This window comes from Neovison vison, chromosome 12, assembly GCF_020171115.1.
Source record: "Neovison vison isolate M4711 chromosome 12, ASM_NN_V1, whole genome shotgun sequence".
In the NCBI taxonomy this organism is placed as follows: domain Eukaryota; kingdom Metazoa; phylum Chordata; class Mammalia; order Carnivora; family Mustelidae; genus Neogale; species Neogale vison.
The window spans coordinates 88,004,569-88,023,795 of NC_058102.1; the positions used below are offsets into that span (position 1 = coordinate 88,004,569).

At 55.0% G+C, this 19,227-nt stretch overlaps 2 protein-coding genes and 1 long non-coding RNA gene across 5 annotated transcripts; all 3 read left to right on the forward strand.

The window, feature by feature from the left end:
- The first annotated feature begins 7,306 nt into the window (after window positions 1-7,306).
- On the forward strand, window positions 7,307-13,557 carry ATG101 (autophagy related 101). Of its 3 annotated transcripts, none has more exons than XM_044227914.1 (4): window positions 7,307-7,419; window positions 7,681-7,786; window positions 10,457-10,793; window positions 12,857-13,557. In XM_044227914.1, exons 3-4 carry the CDS (start codon window positions 10,542-10,544, stop codon window positions 13,259-13,261), a joined length of 657 nt encoding a protein of 218 aa, XP_044083849.1. In that variant the 5' UTR covers window positions 7,307-7,419; window positions 7,681-7,786; window positions 10,457-10,541; the 3' UTR covers window positions 13,262-13,557. The 3 variants fall into 3 exon arrangements, with proteins under 3 accessions (XP_044083849.1, XP_044083851.1, XP_044083852.1); XM_044227916.1 differs by having other exon boundaries at window positions 7,307-7,354; XM_044227917.1 differs by having other exon boundaries at window positions 7,310-7,334.
- Window positions 13,558-15,413: 1,856 nt separating this feature from the next.
- Window positions 15,414-15,689, forward strand: SMIM41 (small integral membrane protein 41). The gene has a single exon (XM_044227357.1). It carries the CDS (start codon window positions 15,414-15,416, stop codon window positions 15,687-15,689), a length of 276 nt encoding a protein of 91 aa, XP_044083292.1.
- Window positions 15,690-15,732: 43 nt separating this feature from the next.
- LOC122891951 lies at window positions 15,733-18,834 on the forward strand. Its single transcript, XR_006381344.1, has 2 exons — window positions 15,733-15,801; window positions 18,321-18,834. It is a non-coding gene; the product is annotated as an uncharacterized LOC122891951 (long non-coding RNA).
- The last annotated feature ends 393 nt before the right edge of the window (window positions 18,835-19,227 follow it).

Here is a 19,227-nt window from a genome sequence, read left to right on the forward strand (position 1 = left end):
CATGTACAAGGTTCCATCACCCACCAAGTTCTTTTCACGTGATATTTGTCCTTTCTAACCCTCACTGGTTATCTCCACCTTACCGGCCGGGAGCCCAGCAGAGCAGTTGAGAGCCAGGACCCTGGAACCCTGTTGCCTGGCTTTAAATCTTGGCTCCAGCTCTAGCTAGAGAATTTCTACTAGGATACTTCCGTGCCTTAGCGTCTTCATCTGTGAACAGGGAAATAATTGTATCTATTTCATAAAGTGACTACAATGATTACATGAATGCATATATACAAAGTATTTCAAACAGTGCCTGGTGTGCAACAAACAAAAATCATAGCTATAGTTTTTACAAAGGCAGAGAAAGGAAATGACTTCCCCAAGGTCACTAGGCTTCTAAGTGGCAGCGCAGGGTGTGTCTAGATACCTAACCCCTAGGTCTCCCTGCCCAGGGGCTTTGTAAATGAAAGAAGCTCCATCGGGACGGTGGCCCCTTTCCAGTACTCTGGTGATTGGGGTACTGGGTGGGAGGCCGAGTTCTTCAGCCCCGCCCCGCCCCGCCCTGACCCGCCCAAGGGCTGGAGCCTGCAGGCAGGCTCTTTCTTTTCCACTGAGCAACTGGAAGAACTGGCCTCCCAGTCTTGCTAGGGGCTGGGAGGGCGAACAAGGGGGCATTGAGCCTGGTGGGGCCTCACAATGGCTGCTCTGTCCCAGCTAGCCGGGGGCTGGGCCCGTTTCCGACGGGGACAATAGTCAAAAGGCAGTGACGCCGGCAGGGCCTGGAATCCCAGGCGGGATTTTCCAAGGCCTCAAAGCCTGCTGTTTGTCCTCACATGGAGACCCAGGAAGCCTGCCTCCCTGTCTCCCCCCTACCCCACCCACGCTGGGCCCTGTGCCCAGGGGCCCTGGCCCCCTCCCCAGCCCTGAGGTGCCATTGTGACTGGGGTTGGGGTGGCTCTGTATACCCCAGAGTTTGTGCTTGATAACCCTCCTCAGGCAGGGGCCTGGCATGGAGGAAACTGCCTCTTACCTGGGCTCTGGCCAATGGCACTTGATTATGGCAAAGGCTGGCCTCAAGGAGGCTGAAGAGCTTCTGAAGGTCACGGGCAGCCACCCTATACTTGAGCTCTATTGTGCCACATGATCGGCTCTGGGTGTCCAGGGTGCTGGGCCATGTGGTAGCCTGCTGTAGGGTTGCGGAGGGAAGCCAGTGAGAGGCTGTCAGAGGTGGGAGGCCGCTTGTGGTGGCTGGACAGTTAGCAGGTGGTTAGGGATGTCCTTTCGCAGCCCTGAGGCAGCTGTGTCAGGCATGTCTCGGCTGAGGGGAGTGCTGGGTCCCCTTTATGGGACAGCCAGGTCTGGGGAGTCCCAGTGAGTTTTAGCTTAAATCTGAACTAGCCTCAGCCCCCACTAAAGTTCCCGACTGCATCAGAGACCCAAGAACCACCTGGCCTCCTCAGAAGATGAGGCTGAGGGGGTGAGCTTACCAAGCGTGGCCTTGTGGCTGCCAGCTGCTGTGTCCTTCTTGGAGCAGCCAGAGCCCAGTGCCAAACTTCCGCCTTCAGCCCTGCACCAGGCTCAGGCTGCTGCCCTGCCGCGCCTTGGCCCCAGGTTGGGGGCTGCGGGGGTAAGGTCTAGGCTGGCTAGTGGGACTTGGAAACCTCCAGCCTCTAGCTGTGAGGGCAGGAAGGAGTTTGCGCAAGGCTGAGCCAAAGCACCCTCCACTCCCCCAGTATCTACTTCCCTACATAGCCAGGGACATTCTGAGGGCAGGAGACCCATTCCAGGGTCCCCAGCTAGACTCAGAGCTGGCTTGAGGACTATAAGGCCCTGGAGGCTTTGGCCTTGGCTTCTGCCCCTTTTCCTGCACCCCTAGGCCCGTGCTCGGTTATTCTCCCTACCACCCTGGTTCCTTCCACCTCCTGCTGGGCCCTGACCCTACCAGGCTTGGGAGGGGGCCCTTGAGGTCTCCTCAAGATCTGACGCAGGCACCAGGCATTGTTCGGCCCCTACTCAGGCACCGCCACGGGGGCTGGGGGTGGCAGCTGGGCTGGGAGGGGAGCGCCCAGGCGGGGGTGTGGTACGTGCTGTGTTAGCAGGGAGCAGTGCCCAGTACAAGCCAGCCAGGCAGGGTGCCGACTGTCCCTGCCCTCCTAGTCTGGGCCATCAGAGGGATGAGGCCCTAACCCAGCCCAGCTCTTGGAGATCTGGACCCCAACCTGAATAACTGGGGTACTGTGAGGATAGACGGATGTCTCTGGCCTGACAAGACACAAGAGTCACAAGAGAAACCAGAGTTACGGCGGTAAATACCCTCTCCTTTTTCAAAGACAGTCACACAGACTCCTCTGGGCCAGAGGACAGAGACACACATGCCTCCCAAAGGAATAGATGCGTAGACCTTGCAGGACAGAGAGATGACAGAGCCCTTACTCCTGAGGATAGACACAGAAATTCAGCCCCATCCCCACCCCAACTTGGCCAGAGAGACAAACACATAGACCTTCCCAGAGAAAGATACCCACCCCCGCTCCCCAACAGCGAAGCACAGATTCCCACGTCTCCCGGACAGCAGACATGCTACCTCCCAGCCCAGGCCAGGTCTAGAGTCTGCCTGACGAGGTCGGGGCTGGGAGGTGCCTCTTTCTCACGCTCTCTGCCACACTGTCGGAAGCCCAGCCATTTCCTCTGCCTGGGAGGAGGGGGTGTGGGGGTGGGTGATGGAGGAGTCCCTGCCCTGGATCCCAGGGGGACAGATGTTATAAGGGGACAGCTGATCCTTGGTGGCCTTGCGGCCTGACCAGGGTGAGAGGGTCAGGAGACAGGGTGCTGGCCACCCGGCCAGGCTAGGCACCGTCAGGAGCCCCCGGCCTGACGTCAGTCCCACTCATTGTTGTTGATGGGGCTTGAGTCACTCCCCGTGACGCCACTGGGGTCAGCTCTGGAGCGACTGGGGGGGTGGCCTGCAGGCCCAGCTTCAGGGCTCAGCTCTCCCCAGGGCACACACTAGGGTGGGATGGGGCCATCCAAGGCCACAGTCACCATGCAAAGCCAGCTGCCTACTCCCAAGGTCTTGGGTTGGCCTTCAAGGTCCCTCCATGGGCCTCAGCTGCCGGCCAGGCTCAGAGGGCCTCAGCTAGCCGCCGGGCTGCCTGGCTGGCTGTGGCGTCGGGCTCTGACTGAGAAGTCTGCTCTCTCCGTCTTTGCCTCTCCCGCGCCGCAAGCCTCAGTTTCCACCCTCTCAAGCCTTGAGAGGCTCTCAAGGAGACCTCTCCCCCAAGCCTTTTTCTTTCCCCTTCTCCAGGAACCCCCCTCCCTGAATAATTTCCGGTAACTCCACTTCTTTCTGGAACCACTCACCTCTTCTGGCCCATCCCTCACCTCGCTGTCCTGTGCTTTCTGCAGCTGTCCCACTTTTCTCCTAGTGTCCCGTCACTGCCCACCTTCAATGTATCACTTCCTCTCCCACAGGCCCCAGTCAAGACTGACAGCAGTAGCCTCCATCCCCAGCCCTGGAAAGCCTGCTGCCTTTTCTTTCATACCAGCTCATTCTCCAGTCCAGGAGGAGCCCCTGGTCCTTTTCCTTTGCAAGACTTTGAGCTTCCAGAGGGCCACACTGTCCCCCTTGATATGACATGGGCGTGGCATGTGGACAGCTACATATGTCTGGCATGAATGAATGAATAAGTAGATGAATAAATGATTGAAGGGGTGCCTGGCTAGCTCAGTTTGTAGAGCGTGAAACTCTTGAACTCAGGGTTGTGAGTTCAAGCCCCGTGTTGGTTGTATTTTTCTAAAAACAACAAAAAAGATTACATCTTGATCATCACCCACTCCCCAACAGCGGGTCATAGGGTGGGGTAATTCATTCCACACATTCTAACTTTAAAAAAAAAAAAGATTTTATTTATTTATTTGACACACACAGAGAGAAAGAGAGATCGCAAGTAGACAGAGAGGCAGGCAGGGGTGGGGGGAAGCAAGCTCCCTGCTGAGCAGAGCCTGATGTGGGGCTTGATCCCAGGACCCTGAGATCATGACCTGAGCCGAAGGCAGAGGCTTTAACCCACCGAACCACCCATGCGCCCCCACACAGTCTCGCTTTTTGAACCCTCCCTCCCTGACAGGACCACCCATGTGGCCGTAGGACCCAAGGTTTGAGTTGCAGTGGGAACATCCCTGTAAGGATTTAGGGAGGTAAGAGGAGGCAAGGATTGGCCAGCATCTGGCCAGAGACAAGGTGAGGGGGCTCAGCTTCAGCCCAGGGCGGGAAGGGCTCCAGGGACAGGGTGAGTTTTGGAGGAGGGACAACAGTGGGTGGAATGAGGACAGAGGAGCATGTGGCCTTGGCAAGTGTATTAGTCAGGGTTCTCCAGGGAAACGGAACTAATAGGATGTGTAGCTATAGAAAGAGATTTGTTATGAGGAATTGGCTCATGTGGTTATGGAGGTCTGATAAGTCCCAAGATCTGTAGTCAGCAAGTGGGAGACTCAGAAAAGCTGGGATATAGTTCCAAATGCCAGCGAGCGGGAGACCCAGGAAGAGTAGGTGTTTCAGTTCAAGTCTGAAAGCAGGAAAAGAACCCAATGTTCCAGCTTGAAAGCAGTCAGGAGTTCTCCTTTTTCATGGCAGGGTCAGAGCTTTTATTCTCTTTGGGTCTTCAACTGATTGGTTGGGGCCCACCCTCATTAGGGGAGGAAGTAGTCCCCTTTACTCAAGTCTACCCAATTCAAATGTTAATCTAGTTCAGAAAAACACTCTCCCAGACACACCCAGAATAATGTTTGATCAAATATTTGGGTACTCTGAGGCACAGGCAAGTTGACACATAAAATTAGCTATCAAAGTAATTACTACATATCACTGAGCCTCAGTTTCATTATCTGTAAATTGGGGGGGGGGAATTTCATTTACTTTCAAAGGTCGTTAGAGAAATCAACACAATAGTGCATTCGAAGCGCTGGCATTGTGCCTAATAAGGCTCAGTGATGGGTAGTAGTGATGATGATGTCAGGCTTGTGGTCTCCAAGGTCCCGGAGATGAAGGGTATCAGGGGTAGAGGAGAGATCAGCCACTCCCTTCCCTGACTGGCAGTCTCTGGGAGTTAGGCTCTGATCCCCCCATCCATCCAGGGCTGGTTCTACTTCCTTCAGTCTCCCTCTTCTGGCTCCTCAGACACTCTCAATATTTTATGCTGATTCCTCCTGGTTAAGTCCCCGCTCCAGAATATGTTGGTCTATAAGGCAGGTGGCTTTCTCCTTCCTGAGGCCCTGGGGGTACTCTGATGCTGTCAGGGGACAGGTGGCTGCACCTGGGACAGAGATAAACCAGAGGGACCAAGCCTGCACCAGAGCCCAGCTATGGAGAGGAGGGTGAGGAAATAAGGAACTGATGAGGAGGAGGAATGTCAGCCAGAAAAGGAGTAGTGTCGGGGTTGAGAAAAACTGGTGGGATGGCGCCTGGGTGGCTCAGTTAGTTAAAGCATCCAGACTCTTGATTTCGGCTCAGGTAGGGCATCACAGTATCACGTGACTGAGCCCGGTGCTCAGTGCCAAGTTGGCTTGAGATTCCCTCTTCTTCTCCCCATCCCTCCCCCACCCTCCCTTCACAGTCTCCCACCCATTTCTCTAAAATTTTTAATAAATAAATGAATTTATTTTGTTTATTAATCAATGACAAATTAATAAATAACTAGTAAATAACTAAACAAATAAAATCTTAAAAAAAAAAACAAGAAAGAAAGAAAAGCTGGTGGGAGAGGGCAGTCCTAAAGGGTGTGCTGGAGCCCGCTGGTACCAGTGCTGGTGAGCCCATTGTACTACTGATGATCAAAATGTAATCCTTCATTCATTTTGGACTCTGCATTCATGGATGTCCCATAGTTTCAAATCAGCCATTGCAGAAAACTAGCAAGCACTACTCATCAGAACATCTTCCCACTAGAGAGAAGGCTTTTAGTGGGGTGTACTCGAGAATGGTAGTGCATGGAGAAACCAGAAAGAGAACTTCTGTAGAGGTATGGAATCCTGCATTTGAACCCCAGGCTTGCTACTTACTGGGTGACCTTGGGCAAGTTACTTAACCTCTCCCAGCCACAGTGTCTTTATCTGCCTTCTAGTATTGATCATTATGAAGCTTAAATTAACACACATAAAGCACTTAGAATCATGCTCTCTACATTTCACTCAATAAATATTATATTATTATTTTGGGAGAGTGTGTTAGGAAAATGAGCATCTTAATCCTCAAGTAAACAACTCAGGCCAGTGAGTCTCCATTGGTGCATCCCAGGCTCTGTGGGCATGAACAAAAACAGACAGACCTCTGCCTACCCTAGGCTCACGATCTACACGGAAAACCAAACATTCTCCTGGAAGTTACAGAGCACTAAAAATGTACTCATTCGTATAACACTTTACATTCCACAAAGATCTTTCATATGAATTATCTCTTGTGATCCTCACAACAGCACCCCATTTATAGAGGAGAAATTCAGAAAGAAGGAGTGACGTCAAGAGGCTCACACAGGGGGCAATGGCCGAATTATGAGCTTTACAAGAGCTCAAGTCTGAAAGCAGTCAGGAGTTCTCCTTTTTCATGGCAGGGTCAGAGCTTTTATTCTCCTTGGGTCTTCAACTGATTGGATGGGGCCCACCCTCATGGTCATGGTCAAGCACCAAGTAGAGCTCCTGTATGAAGATAACACGGTAAGGTTAAGCCCCTTTCTCCAGCATCGAGGGGCCAGGGATTCTACTACGCACGCTGGACAAGCTAATTCTGCCATCCATCCAGCATCACGCAGCACACCAGCCCGGATTCATCTCCAGGCCACGTCTCCAGATGGCGTTCCCTTCATCTTGGGGGAATCGGTGTCCCGTCCAAGTCTCTGCGCCCCGAGTTGGGGAGCCGACCTGCGTCCCAGAGGCTGGTTCATCGCCGATGACTCCTCTCCGTCTAGGGAGGCAGCATAGAGCCCATTGGCCTCTCCTTCCAACCCATCTCTATGGCGGAAGTGCGTGGTTCCAGCCGAAACACAACAACACTCTCGGTGGTGGGCTGAATGGACTCGTCCAAACGAGGGAGATACTTTTTACTATCAATCAAAAAAATCCGAGAGGTGATCAAGACAAAAAGAAGCACGTTTTCACGGAGCAGTTTGTGGCCCTCTGTGTCCGCTGGCGTGGCTGTAAGGTGGGGGGGCGGCTGCGCTGATGTCGGGCCCGGCCGGGAGTGTTCGCACCCCCGCCAGAGGCCCATGGAGCCGGTGGACCTGCCCGGCTGGCGGGGGGCGGAGGCCCGGACTTCCGCCGCCGGCACCGCCTCCTGCCGCGGTGGTCGGGCGGCCCCGGTACGCGGTTTCGCTGTCAGGTCTGGGACGCAGGCTTGGGTTGGTGGGGGACCGTTTCGACTAACCGTCTGTCCCCTTCCCCTGTGTAAGCGCGGGCATTCCCCGGGCCGGCGGGAGGGACGGCGCGCCTGGAACTCCCGAGTGCGGCCAGGCTGAGCGCGGAGAGGGCCCGGCCTCCCCTCCACCCCGCGCACCTCCCGGGACCTCAGGAGGCAGCTTCTTCCCTGAACCTCGGACTTCGGCGGGTCGCGGGTGGTGGCGGTGGGAGACACGGGACCCGGGTGGAAGGTCCTTCCTGGGATCCGACAGAGTGTCTTGACGCTGAGCTTTCTGTTTTGGCTTTTAGTCTCTTTGGGGCTCAGTCGCCGGCGCGGACGTCGAGGCGCATTTGCGCGCGAGGAGGAGCAAGGGCATGGTCCGAACCTGAAGGACCTGCGCTCAAACCTATACGCGTAAGTGGGCATGGGGATGCCCTGGGCTCCAAGCTGACGCTGTGCTCTGCAGACCTGGGCCTTGAGGCGTTGGGGGTGGGGGGGAATCCCAGGCTCTGCTCGAGAAGACTTCCCGCCCACAGGAGGCAGGGGTGAGGGGAAGGGGACAGAAAGGTTTATCACAGACAAGATGTGGCTTGCTTTGGGAAGGAGGCTGGGGTTGGTCAGTACCGACTTTGTGAAGGAGTGCTACCAAGAACAGCTTTTTCCTAGGAAGATCCTGGGCGTGGGGCCAAAGAAAGAAGTGGCCTGGGTGAACGTTTGTGGGCGACCCCTGTGGAGGAAGTGGTGGAAGAAGGGGGAGCTGGGCCAGAGCTGGGAGCCTCTAGATGGGAAGCTGTTGAAGGGAATTATACTGTAGAGAGCAGAAATGAGCGGCAGAGCTTGACTCCTCCTGATGTAGGAGAAACTGATCCAGCAACCCTTGGAAGGACCTGGAGGCTTCTGATCAGGGTGATTTGAGCAGTCACTTTGTACTAGGTTCCAGGCATGGAGTTTCCAGTAGGGTCTGGTCCCTGCCGTCAAGGAACTGTCAGTCTGGGGGAGAGCCAAGACAGGATAATACCTAGGAAGGGATGACTGCTAGGTCAGGTAGACCCTCTCTGGTAGCCTAATGAGAGGCAGAGCCAGCTTGATCTCTGAGCTGTCCACAGACTGCCCTGTGTTCACTGCTGAGCACTGCTGTTTAGTGGGGATTGAGACAGATTGAAATACGCTTAGAGGAGAGCTGCCAGAGAAGATGTGATGTCCAGAAGATGTGACGTGTATGGGGACTGGGGACCTTTAACCTGTGGTAGGGGTGAGGGGTAATGGAAGAGTTGTCTCCAGATATCAGAAAGGCACATAAGTGGAAAAGGGAGACTTATTCTATGTGGCTTCTGATATCCAAACTGTGACCAGGGGTTTGAAGCACTAAGTGGCAGATTTCTTCTGGAGAAGGAATACCTGAGTAGAGCTGTCCAAAGACAGAGTGGTTTGCTGGGAGAGGTGGTAAGTTCTCCGTCAGGGCAGGTTTGTAAGCTGAATGCTCAGCAAGAAATGTGACTGTTCTTCTCCTTTGGGGCTCATATTGAGTTACTTATAAGATCTGGTCCTCAGGTATGTTCTTTCTTTTGCACTCGGTCCACCAGTGCTGTGTCATAGCCTGTGTTCTCTCTCAGCAACAATGATATCTGGTACTTACTGTTTACTACTCGCCAGATACTGCTTTAAGTGCTTTATAGATGCTAACTCATCCACTCCCTGGGACAGTCCTTTCAGGGTAGCTTTTATAGATCCCCTTTATATAGATTCAGGAAACTGAGGCACATAGGAGTTAAGTAGCTTGCCCAGGGTCACCCGGTGAGCAAGTGGTAGAGCTGGGGTTGCAGCCAGACTGTCTGGCTTTAGGGTCACTGGTTTTATCCACCCTTCTACTGTAGAAGGGTGGATAAAACCAGTGACTGTAAATTTTATTTGATCATTTTATTTGATTTTTTAATTAAACATTTTTTTATTTGATTTTTTTGATTTGATTTTTAAATTTATTTTATTTGATCATTCTTGATCACAAGAATCCAAATTTACAGATAAAACACACTCAGAGAGGTTAAGTAATTTGCTTGCTGTCACAGAACAAGATGTAGGAGAGTTGGGGTTCAACCCAGGACTGTTGGATGTGAAAATCCCCACACTTTGCACTTTACTCCTCCACATCCCATTGTGCTGCCTCTGTAACTGTCCCTGCTATTGTGGCCTCTAACTGGACTTCTTGCCCAGCCTTTTTGCCTTAAATGTGAAAGTTTTTACCCCAGAGTTTGTTGATGGCCCTGGCATGAGGGGAGATTTGAAGGGTGTGTGTCTGTTAGGTGTCAGAGCTCAGTCTTCATTTAAAAAAAAAAAAAAAAAAGACTTATTTATTTATTTATTTGAGAGAACGGCAGTGCACAAGCGATGGGGACGAACAGAGGGAGAGGGAGAAGCAGGCTCTTGCCTGAGCAGAGAGCTTGATGTGGGACTCCATCCCAGGACCCTGAGATTATGACCTGAGCCGAAGGCGGAGGCCTAACCCACTGAGCCACCCAGGCACCCCCCAGCCTTCATAGTTTTTATTGATTGCTCAGAGCAGTTTTTGGCCACAAGATAGTTAAGAGCCATCCTTCACCTTTCATCCAGTTCACTTTCTGCTGCACAGATCTGATCTTGGCACTGTGATGCATTGGCTCTTCCCTGCCCTCAGCACAGGGTCCAAGTGCCTTAACCTGGCCATTCAAGCTCCTAGGCAGTCAGACTCCTATCTTCCTTTGCTTTTACTCCTGTCTCGTATCCTGGCCAGTCAGATAGCCTTCACCTGCGTCTCTCTCCTCCAGTCCTGTGACCTCTTGGGGGCAGGGGCCGTGCACGCCTTCAGTGGCTGGTGGTGGACAGGGGCGGCTAGCCTTTGCGGGACATGGCGCTTGACGTCCTGAGGTCAAGTCCTGGCCGGTATTTGGATTGGTAACTTGAAAGCTCTCTCCCTTTCTGATCCTGAGAGCCTTCCTGGCAGTATGTGCCATCAGAATGCCAAGAAGGGCCACGGAGGCAGAGGCTGGTGGGGCCAGGAGGGAAGCAGACGGGTCATGTGTCCGTGCTCTGACCTGGCTGCTCTTGCAGGGTGGCCCCTGGCTGGGGTGAAGCCCCCCGCCGGCTCCTGTTTTGGTTCTTGTCCTACCCGCGGGTGCGGGCTCCTGGCTGCAGGATGAACTGTCGCTCAGAGGTGCTGGAGGTGTCAGTGGAGGGGCGGCAGGTGGAGGAGGCCATGCTGGCCGTGCTGCACACGGTGCTCCTGCATCGAAGCACCGGCAAGTTCCACTACAAGAAGGAGGGCACCTACTCCATCGGCACTGTGGGCACCCAGGATGTGGACTGTGACTTCATCGACTTCACCTACGTTCGGGTCTCCTCAGAGGAGCTGGACCGTGCCCTGCGCAAGGTTGTCGGGGAATTCAAGGTAGGGGTGTGGCACGGTGGGTGGCAGGCGCACCACGAATGTCTCCCCCCCCCCCCCGGCTTGCTCTTGGACTGGCCTTCCCTTCACGAGTGTTCCTGTTGGGTTCTTCCATGTTCTGAGGAACAGATGTGCTCCTTGTGGGGTGGAGGGCTCTGGACAGGGCAGGGGAAGGGGCTGGTGAGAACCCCCCAGGGAGGGAGAGCAGACAGCCCTTGTGGCGTGGACATTGGGTTCCCTTGGGTGCCCATTGCCCACCTCCCTACCCCAGGCTGGACCTCTTCTCTGACTCTTCAGCTCTCCCTTCCTATGGACTCCTCTCGGCTTCCACCTGCCCTTTCATGAAATTCCTTTCCCTTGGGGAATTCTTCGAGAGGGAGGCTCTCTGGGCTCGGGCGCTCACCATCCAGCGGAGCATCCCTTTGGGCAGCGTGGCCGAGGTTTGTACGTGCCTGTGTGGGCCTGGAGAAAGGTGGCAGGGACACACGAGGCTGCTGATGTTGCTCACCTCGGGCAGTGGGAATTTGTATTCATTCAGGGCGGTAGTGTTTCACTGTTTCAGTGAGTGGCTATTTTGAATTTTCAAGTAAGGGGGAATTTTTTTCAAGGTGCCATCTCTGAGGTGAGAGGAGGAAGGCTGTCTGACTTCCATCCCACAAACATTTGGAGAGCCCGTACACGGTGCTGGGCGCCAGGTGCTCATGGCAGGACGTGGCCCCTCCCCCAGGCCACAGTGTTCCCCCCTCACTGCACTCCCCTGTCCCTCTGAGAGCAGACAGGATAAGTTCTTTGGAGTTTCCCAGTCCATCTTCAAGGAAGGCTGTGGTAGTCAGCCGTCTGTCCTAAGTCTGGCTATAGATGCCTATGAGAAGCACGTAGCATATAATGGTTAAGAGCATGGATTCAGTGGCCAGGCTCTACCACCCAGCAGGTGTGTGACCTTGGGCAGGTGACGCGACTCCCCCGGCCTTCAGCTTCCCTGGATGTAAAACGGGAAGGATAATCGTACTTGCCTCAGAAGCATATGCACTACGAGGATTAAATGAGTCAAATATGTCAAGTGCCTGAACCAGCCTGGCTTTACTGTGAGCTTTGTAGAAGTGTTAGCCATCATGACCCGTGACCTTGCTCTGTCCACAAAGGAGAGAATTATCCCTTGAAGGACAGTTCAGGACTTGAGGGAAGCACCCTTACTTGCCGAGTTGGTGTTAACTCAGATGGAAGGGTGCTTCAGGCTCCCAGCTGCTCTAGGAGGATGAGTGTGGGGCCACCACACCCACTGGAGGTAGGGGCTAGGCAGAATTCTTGGACGAGATGGTCTCATTTGCTTCTCAGAGAAGGGGAAGAAGCCAGCTCTGGTCTCTCCTTCCCCCTTCTGTTTCTTGGTTTCCTTTTTCCTTTTTTTTAAAAAATATTTTATTTATTTATTTGACAGAGATCACAAGTAGGCAGAGAGGCAGAGAGAGAGGAGGAAGCAGGCTCCCTGCGGAGCAGAGAGCCCGATGTGGGGCTCAATCCCAGGACCCTGGGATCATGACTTGAGCCGACGGCAGAGGCTTTAACCCACTGAGCCACCCAGGCGCCCCTCCTTTTTCTTTTTTAAAGATTTTATTTATTTATTAGAGAGAGAAGCGGGGGGAGGGGCAGAGGGAGACACTGACTCCCCACTGAGCAGGGACACCCCTCCCACACCCCCTGGCAAACCCCCTCCCCCAGAACTTAATCCCAAAGGCAGATGCTCACCCTTCTGAGCCACCCAGGTGCCCCTCTTGGTGTCCTTTTTTCTAGTTAAGGATCATTGGGCTTTAATCCCCTCTTCTGCTTTTCTTTAGAGACAGATCTTGTTGGTTTGCTAGGAACACTTGTGTCTGTTCCAGCAGTTCGCTGTGTCACTTCACACGAATCCTTTGCCCCCTGTGACGAATCCTTTGCCCCCTGTGCGTCTCATTCCCTACCTTCCCTGAAGGACTAGTAAAGCTAGGAGAGCCTAGTTTCCCGGGGCGTAGGAAGCAGGCACTCACAGGGTGACTTGGCCTTCTCATCTGTTACCCCTCTTCCTTGTCCAGGACGCGCTGCGCAACTCTGGAGGTGATGGGCTGGGGCAGATGTCCCTGGAGTTCTACCAGAAGAAGAAGTCACGCTGGCCTTTCTCGGATGAGTGCATCCCCTGGGAAGTGTGGACAGTGAAGGTGCACGTGGTCGCCCTGGCCACAGAGCAGGAGCGGCAGATCTGCCGGGAGAAGGTGGGCGAGAAGCTCTGCGAGAAGGTCATCAACATTGTGGAGGTCATGAACCGGCATGAGTACCTGCCTAAGATGCCCACGCAGTCAGAGGTGGACAATGTGTTCGACACGGGCTTGCGGGATGTGCAGCCCTACCTATACAAGATCTCCTTCCAGATCACTGATGCCCTGGGTACCTCGGTCACCACCACCATGCGCAGGCTCATCAAAGATACCCTTGCCCTCTAGGCCTTACTGGAGCCACGGGCTCTCCTGGATGGCTTGCAGACCTTGGCTTCCAGGGATCGTACTGTGGGCCTTTGGGGCTCTGGAGCCAGCTTAGGCTCCTTGGTGAGACTTGGAATGGCCACCCCTGGCTTCCTTGTTATGTGGTTGCCAGTCCTTGGTCATCCCTTTAACCTTTGCTCATGGTCAAGTCTGGCCTTCATTGTCTTTCTGCACCCCTGTGGGGGTCCCCCTTTCTCAAATGTATGGAAGAGCCATCGTTGGGATGGTGAATAAAATTGAGAATGTGTTTGGGTTGAGCCATCTCTCCCTGGGCCTGTGTCCTGCCCTGAAATGTCATTACTCTCTGACCTGTGCAGATGCAGGTGTGCGTTGAGGGCATTATTCCAACACGAAGGGAACAGGGTGGGGAATAGATTAAAACTGACCAGTTGGTACTTTGTTGTGGGTTCACATAAGCAGGTGTTCACCACCCGGTTGTCAGTGTGGTCAGTCCTGTGAATGATGACACAGAGGAGGAGCTGTTGCTTTTGGATATGACTGCTCTTTCTTCTCCCTGACGAAGCTGTGATATCCTGGCTTTTATGTTATCTGGATTGGCTTCGCAATGATTCTCAAAGAGCATCCTCTGTGTCTTTACAGTGCACATACAGGTCCCCACATGTACCAGAAAGCTCATTTAGTTGGGGGTTTCCTTCTCTGGAGAGAGATTGGCCAACTTGAGATAGTGTCTGATGACACTTCTTCCAGACTGGGCTGGGCCTTGCCGGTTGTTAGGACACTGCTTTGTTAACACACTCATTTCTACAACAGGATGCTCAAACTGTGAACTTATATACTTTTTATGGATTTATTCCCTCTTTTGTATTACTTCTGGGTTATATGTGGGCAGTTGTACCAGGCTAAACGGAGTGTGGGGTGGTGGGGTCTTGCACGAGGTCCTGGAGCAGGTAGGTGGCCAGCGTGGCCAGGAAGTGTTGGCACGTTTCTCCCATTCCAGGCACCTTGGCCCTGTGATAGTGAAGTGTTGCCCTTGATCTCTGGGGCACTGGGAGAACTCAGGAGGTTCTCAAGGCCTGGGAAATGGGGAAGGCCATTTCCTAGCAGGTCCTTGATGGTGTCTAATCCCTACCTGGCCTGCTGGAGTCTGGGGATCTTTTCTTCCTAGCTGACCATCAGCTAATCCTTTCTGAGTGGCTGGTTGGTTGACAGAGTTGTTTGCTGGCCGTGACTTAGTTTTTTTAAAAAGAGAGCTCAAGGTTGCTGTCTTTCGGGAGATCTGAGCAGGAGGGTCTTCCCTCCAACCCAGCTTTTTGAGACTTTCTCCTTTACTCAGCCGGTCTCTGCTCCATTCCCAAGCCCAGGTTGGCCATGGGACACCCCGCTGGCACTGAGCTCCCCTTGGGGGAATAGGACAGTAACCTTTCCATTTTTTTCTGGCGTTATGATTTCCCAGAGGTAGGGGACTGTTGTACTCAGGGGTCAGAAGAGGAGCCCTGGTGACTGAACTTTGCTCACTCATCAGTGGGTAACTTGACCTCTGGGGCCTGAACAAAGGAATGAGGGTAGGACTTGAAGTTCTACCCTGCATCTCTCCTTGCTATGGGTCCCAGGAGGCACCGGCCTGCTTGTCCAACTCCAAGAGGTTCCCAGAAAGAGTAAGCATCTGTGCCCCTAGGTCTTGGAGGGTGCTCATTTGCCTCCTGTTCTAATGGGCACCTGGGCCACCTGCAGTATTGAGCTTTGGCTCAGGGACAGCCCAGGAATGCTTGCTGGTCTTGTATCCTGCTTAGTGGGGTAGCACCCCACATCAGCACCTGGGGTGGGGTCTGGAAGATTTTTTCAGTTCGAAGGGAGGTGCTATCTCTTGAGTTCCTTTGCCATGGGAGAAGGAAAGCCTTGGGGACCCGATTCTGGATTTGACTGGATGGGTGTATGGGCTGGATTCCCACGCGTCAGTGTGGAGGCCTTTGAGATAGGAAGAAATACCCCGGGCCTGAGGAGCTCTGTGCGCAGGGTGGGAGCGAACGGAGCTTGGGATCCGCCCCTCGGGCACCTCCCCCATGCAGCCCAGGCCCGCCCGCCCGCTCTCCCGCTCGCGCTCCCGCACATCTGGCCCTTCCGCGCACATCTGGGCAGCTGGCGGCGCCACAGCATGAACAGTTCCCAAGTGGGCGCTTCGCCCCCAGCCACCGGGCTGAGCTCTTGCTGCAACCAGTCCGGGGAGCCGCTGGAGCCCCCCGAGGGGACGCACGTCGTGCAAGCGGCGGTGCTGGGAGTGCTGTCGCTGCTCGTGCTCTGCGGGGTCCTGTTCCTGGGCGGTGGCCTCCTCCTCCGCGCCCAGGGCCTGATGGCGATGCTGGTCCGCGAGCGGCGCGCGTCCCGCGAGGCCGAGCCCAGCAGTGCCAGCGGAGGCGAGGACGACTCCTAGGCTCCCGTGGGCTCCAGGGTCTCGGCCTCCAGGCGGCCCAGGACTGGGCACCCAACGGGGGCTGCGGAGCGGGGGGCACCATGTCCTTCCCCCGAGGCTGGCGCCCGCTCAGGTGAGAGCGGTGGGGGACAGCTCTTCAGCGACTTGGGTTGGGCTTTGCATGTCCACCGGGTGGGCCCTGGGGCTACCCTAGGTGTTCCGGGACCTGAGGGAAGAGGCTGCCACCCTCTGTGTCTCTCCCGCAGCAGTGCCCCGTGTCCTTTTTTTTAGAACGATGGTCACCAGGTGTAAGGGTCACCAGGTGTGAGGGGGAGGCAGGGCGGTTGGGAGAAGGGCTCTGGAGGGGCTGCAGTGTGCTTTGGAGCCCCTCCCTGTATGTATCCAGCCTCCGATTTGCCCCAGCACTACTTGGAGCTAAGGCCCAGCTCCAGCCCACACCACTGGGGGGCTAAAGGAGACACACTGCCCCAGAAACAGTGACGATCCAGACCTTTGGCTCCTGCTTCCACCTCCTCTCCTTCCTGAAGTCTTGTCCCTAGAAGGGGATCTGAGTAAGATTCCTCTCTGTGGCCTCCCTTTGGAGGCAGAGATGGGAGTGTGGGTCCTGTTGTATGGCAGAGCCAGGGGCCTGGATGACTCTAGGGGATGGGGAGGTGAGGGGTCTCCCCTCCCCCAGACCCTGTTCTAGTGTGTCTGTGGGGGGGCCAGGTGTGGCCCAGAGCACTGAGCTTTGTGTCATGAGTGGGGAAGGTAGTGAGGTTCCTGATAGCCGGGGGCCCCATGAGTGCACTGCTGGAGGAAGCTGGGGCTGAGGATTCCCAGCTGTGGGGGCTCTGTCTGGCTCTCCTGTCTCTGTCTCTCCAAGGACAAGAACCATCTGGAGGGAAGGGCCTGGGTGGCCTCAAGACAAGGTAACTCCAGGCCAAGGCCATCTTGGGTGGAGCCATGGGCGGGGAAGCCTTCCCTGTCTCTCTCCTCTGCTCCGTGATGCACCTCTGGGCTCCTGGGAGGTTTCTGTGGGGCTCTTCTTTGGGGGTTCCTCTGACCTGTTGCTTGCCAAGCGCAGAGGCAGAGTCCTAGCTTCTGCCTGAGAAGGAAGTCGGGACACGTCAAGGGAGGCTGGTGAGGGGAGGGTGATGGCGTGAGCGGACCGTGGCTGAGCATTTGAGAAGCTGACAACGCGTGATCCCTGCATGGAGCAGCCCAGGATTTAGCGCTAATCCCGGGTAGTTGTGCCACACCGGCCTTGCTGAGCTGTGGACTCCTCACTTCAGGGACGCCACTGCCACCCCTGGGAGAGAGGGCTGGCCAGGGCAGTGAGGTCTGTGTGCGTGTGACTGGCCCTGGCATCAGGGCAGCGGGCTCGACCTGGGGGACCCGGGCCACCTCCTTTTGCAGCATTCCAGATAGGGGGTGAGAATGCTCTCTTTTTGTTGTATCCAGGTCCTTTTGCCCCCTTGCCTGATAACATTCTGCTGTTTTTCTACCCTTCCTCACCCTGTGCTCTTCTGCGGCCCGGGATAGAGGAATTTCCATATCCACTCCGAACACTTCATTTAGCAAATGGGGACACTCAGAGACAAGAAAGTGACAGGGTCCAGTGAATGACAGAGCGGGAACTGAAGCCTGAGGCTTCTGATTCTGAGCTCAGGGTGGGGGTGTCCCTGTGCGTGGAGGTTCCTCCTTGGGTTATTCCTCTTGCTCTGTCCCTGATTTCCCACCACTCTTGGAGATGCTGATGCAAAACATGACCTCTCTCTGAAAGAATGAACCTTCATACACACTCCCTTATTTGGCCTATGGTATCTGGGACCAAAACTCCAAACCCCCAGGTTACCGCCTTCCTCCTGACCCTTCTTCCCCAGCGGCCTTGTTAGATAGCCTTCTGTTGCTGGGCACAGCCTTCCAGCTGCTGTCCTCCAGCCAGCTGGACTCAGCTTTCTGGCCTGAGCCTGAGGGTGGGCGTGAGCTCAGAGGGTCAGTGGGAGTGTGCCTCTGTGGAAGACACTCCAAGGGGAGGGGGCAGATGGAGCAGAGGTGAGGGTGATGACTTCCGGACTGGCATTTGGACTTGAGTCTGGGTGGTGGAGGGGTGTAGAGAGAACTGGTAGAGGAAAGGGCAGTGCCCCTAGCATCCTGTGTCTGCTGGAGTGGGGGGACCGAAGGGATAGGCAAAGGCTTTCTTTATTCAACTTCCTGCCTTTGCTGTCCCTTCAACTCAGTGCTTGGAGAGCCAGGCTCTAGCCTGTGCCAGGGACCTCGATGTTCTTGGGGGAAGATACTGGGATCTTTACTATGGAACTCTGACCCAGGCCAAGGCTGTCAGATTGAGTGGGGAGGAAGAAGATTTAGAAAGTTGGGGAAGGAGTGTCTTCCCGACTCTCAGACTGTGGCTTGGAGTGACAGGTGGGGCAGTGGGTGTGGTCTGAGCGGAGTAAGGCTAGAGCATCTGGACCCCCAGCAGACTCCCTTATCCTGCACTGTCTCTGAGGGAAAGGCTGGGGCCACAAATGGGTGATTTTGCCTTAACTTTCCTGTGGCTCGTGAGTTTCACCATGAGCTGGAAAGGGCTGTTGGGGGCTGATCCAGTTCATTCCTCAGCAAAGATGGGGGAACCCCTCTCTGTTACAGATTCTTGAGCCTCATGTGGTGTATCTCCCAGAGCTCTGCCGCTCTCCTACAGCACCGGGGGACCTGCTGCCTTTGATCCTTGAGTGGTGCAGACAAGACCAGGAGAAAGCTGGCTTGTGGTGAGGCGTCTACCCGCGATCCTTGCGCTCAGCCCCGCCTCTCCTTTGCTCCATTCGGCCTCCTGCCGCACCGAACCGCACTGTGGATGTGGGGCTGGGGGGTCAGCGCTCTAGGGATGAGCGAGCGCCCTGAGCCGCCACTGCATGTCTGGGGCGCCGGAGTGGACAAACGCCCTCAGTGCAGCTGATGCTGGCTACGCCCCTGACTGGCCGGTCTCCGACAACACACGTGCCGCCCCTTTCCCATCTCTGATACCTGGCTCCTGTGGTCTGACAGGCCAGTGACCGGTCCCTGCTGAGGGCTGTGGGTCAGTGTCGTCCATTTGGAGATCTTGGCGCCCCAGCAATGCCCTATCACTTCGTGTGGCTTGTTATTAAATACGCTGGTAATGCAAGTGTCCTATTTACAGTCTGTTTCAGCTCTAGACTCTTGACATTGGTGGTATCCTGCTCCCACCCTCCCTCCAGTTTGAACTGTTTCTAGCTGATCCTGAAAGAGCATCACCGGCCCTGGCCCCCTCTGCCCTAGCCTCTCTTCAGTGGTGGCTACTCCTCTTCAGACACCCAGAGCCAAATCCTTCCAAGGGAGGGTAGGGAAGTGGGGGCCCACAGTGACGCTCATGCCGGCACTTGCCTGCCCCCCAGTGGCCGGTGTGGGCCAGAGCACCACTTCCTTCAACTGGTGTTCTGGGGTCTAATCCTAGCCCAGCCTTAACCAGAGGTGCTTTGAAATGAGAGCGGATTTTGTGAGTGTGTGCCCTGAATTCTAGATGGTAAACCATCCCGAG

Coding starts and splice junctions, on each gene's coding strand:
- SMIM41 (XM_044227357.1), top strand. CDS start 15,414: ATGAACAGTTCCCAAGTGGGCGCTTCGCCCCCAGCCACCGGGCTGAGC.
- ATG101 (XM_044227914.1), top strand. CDS start 10,542: ATGAACTGTCGCTCAGAGGTGCTGGAGGTGTCAGTGGAGGGGCGGCAG. Junction 10,794..12,856: donor AGGTTGTCGGGGAATTCAAG/GTAGGGGTGTGG, acceptor TTCCTTGTCCAG/GACGCGCTGCGCAACTCTGG.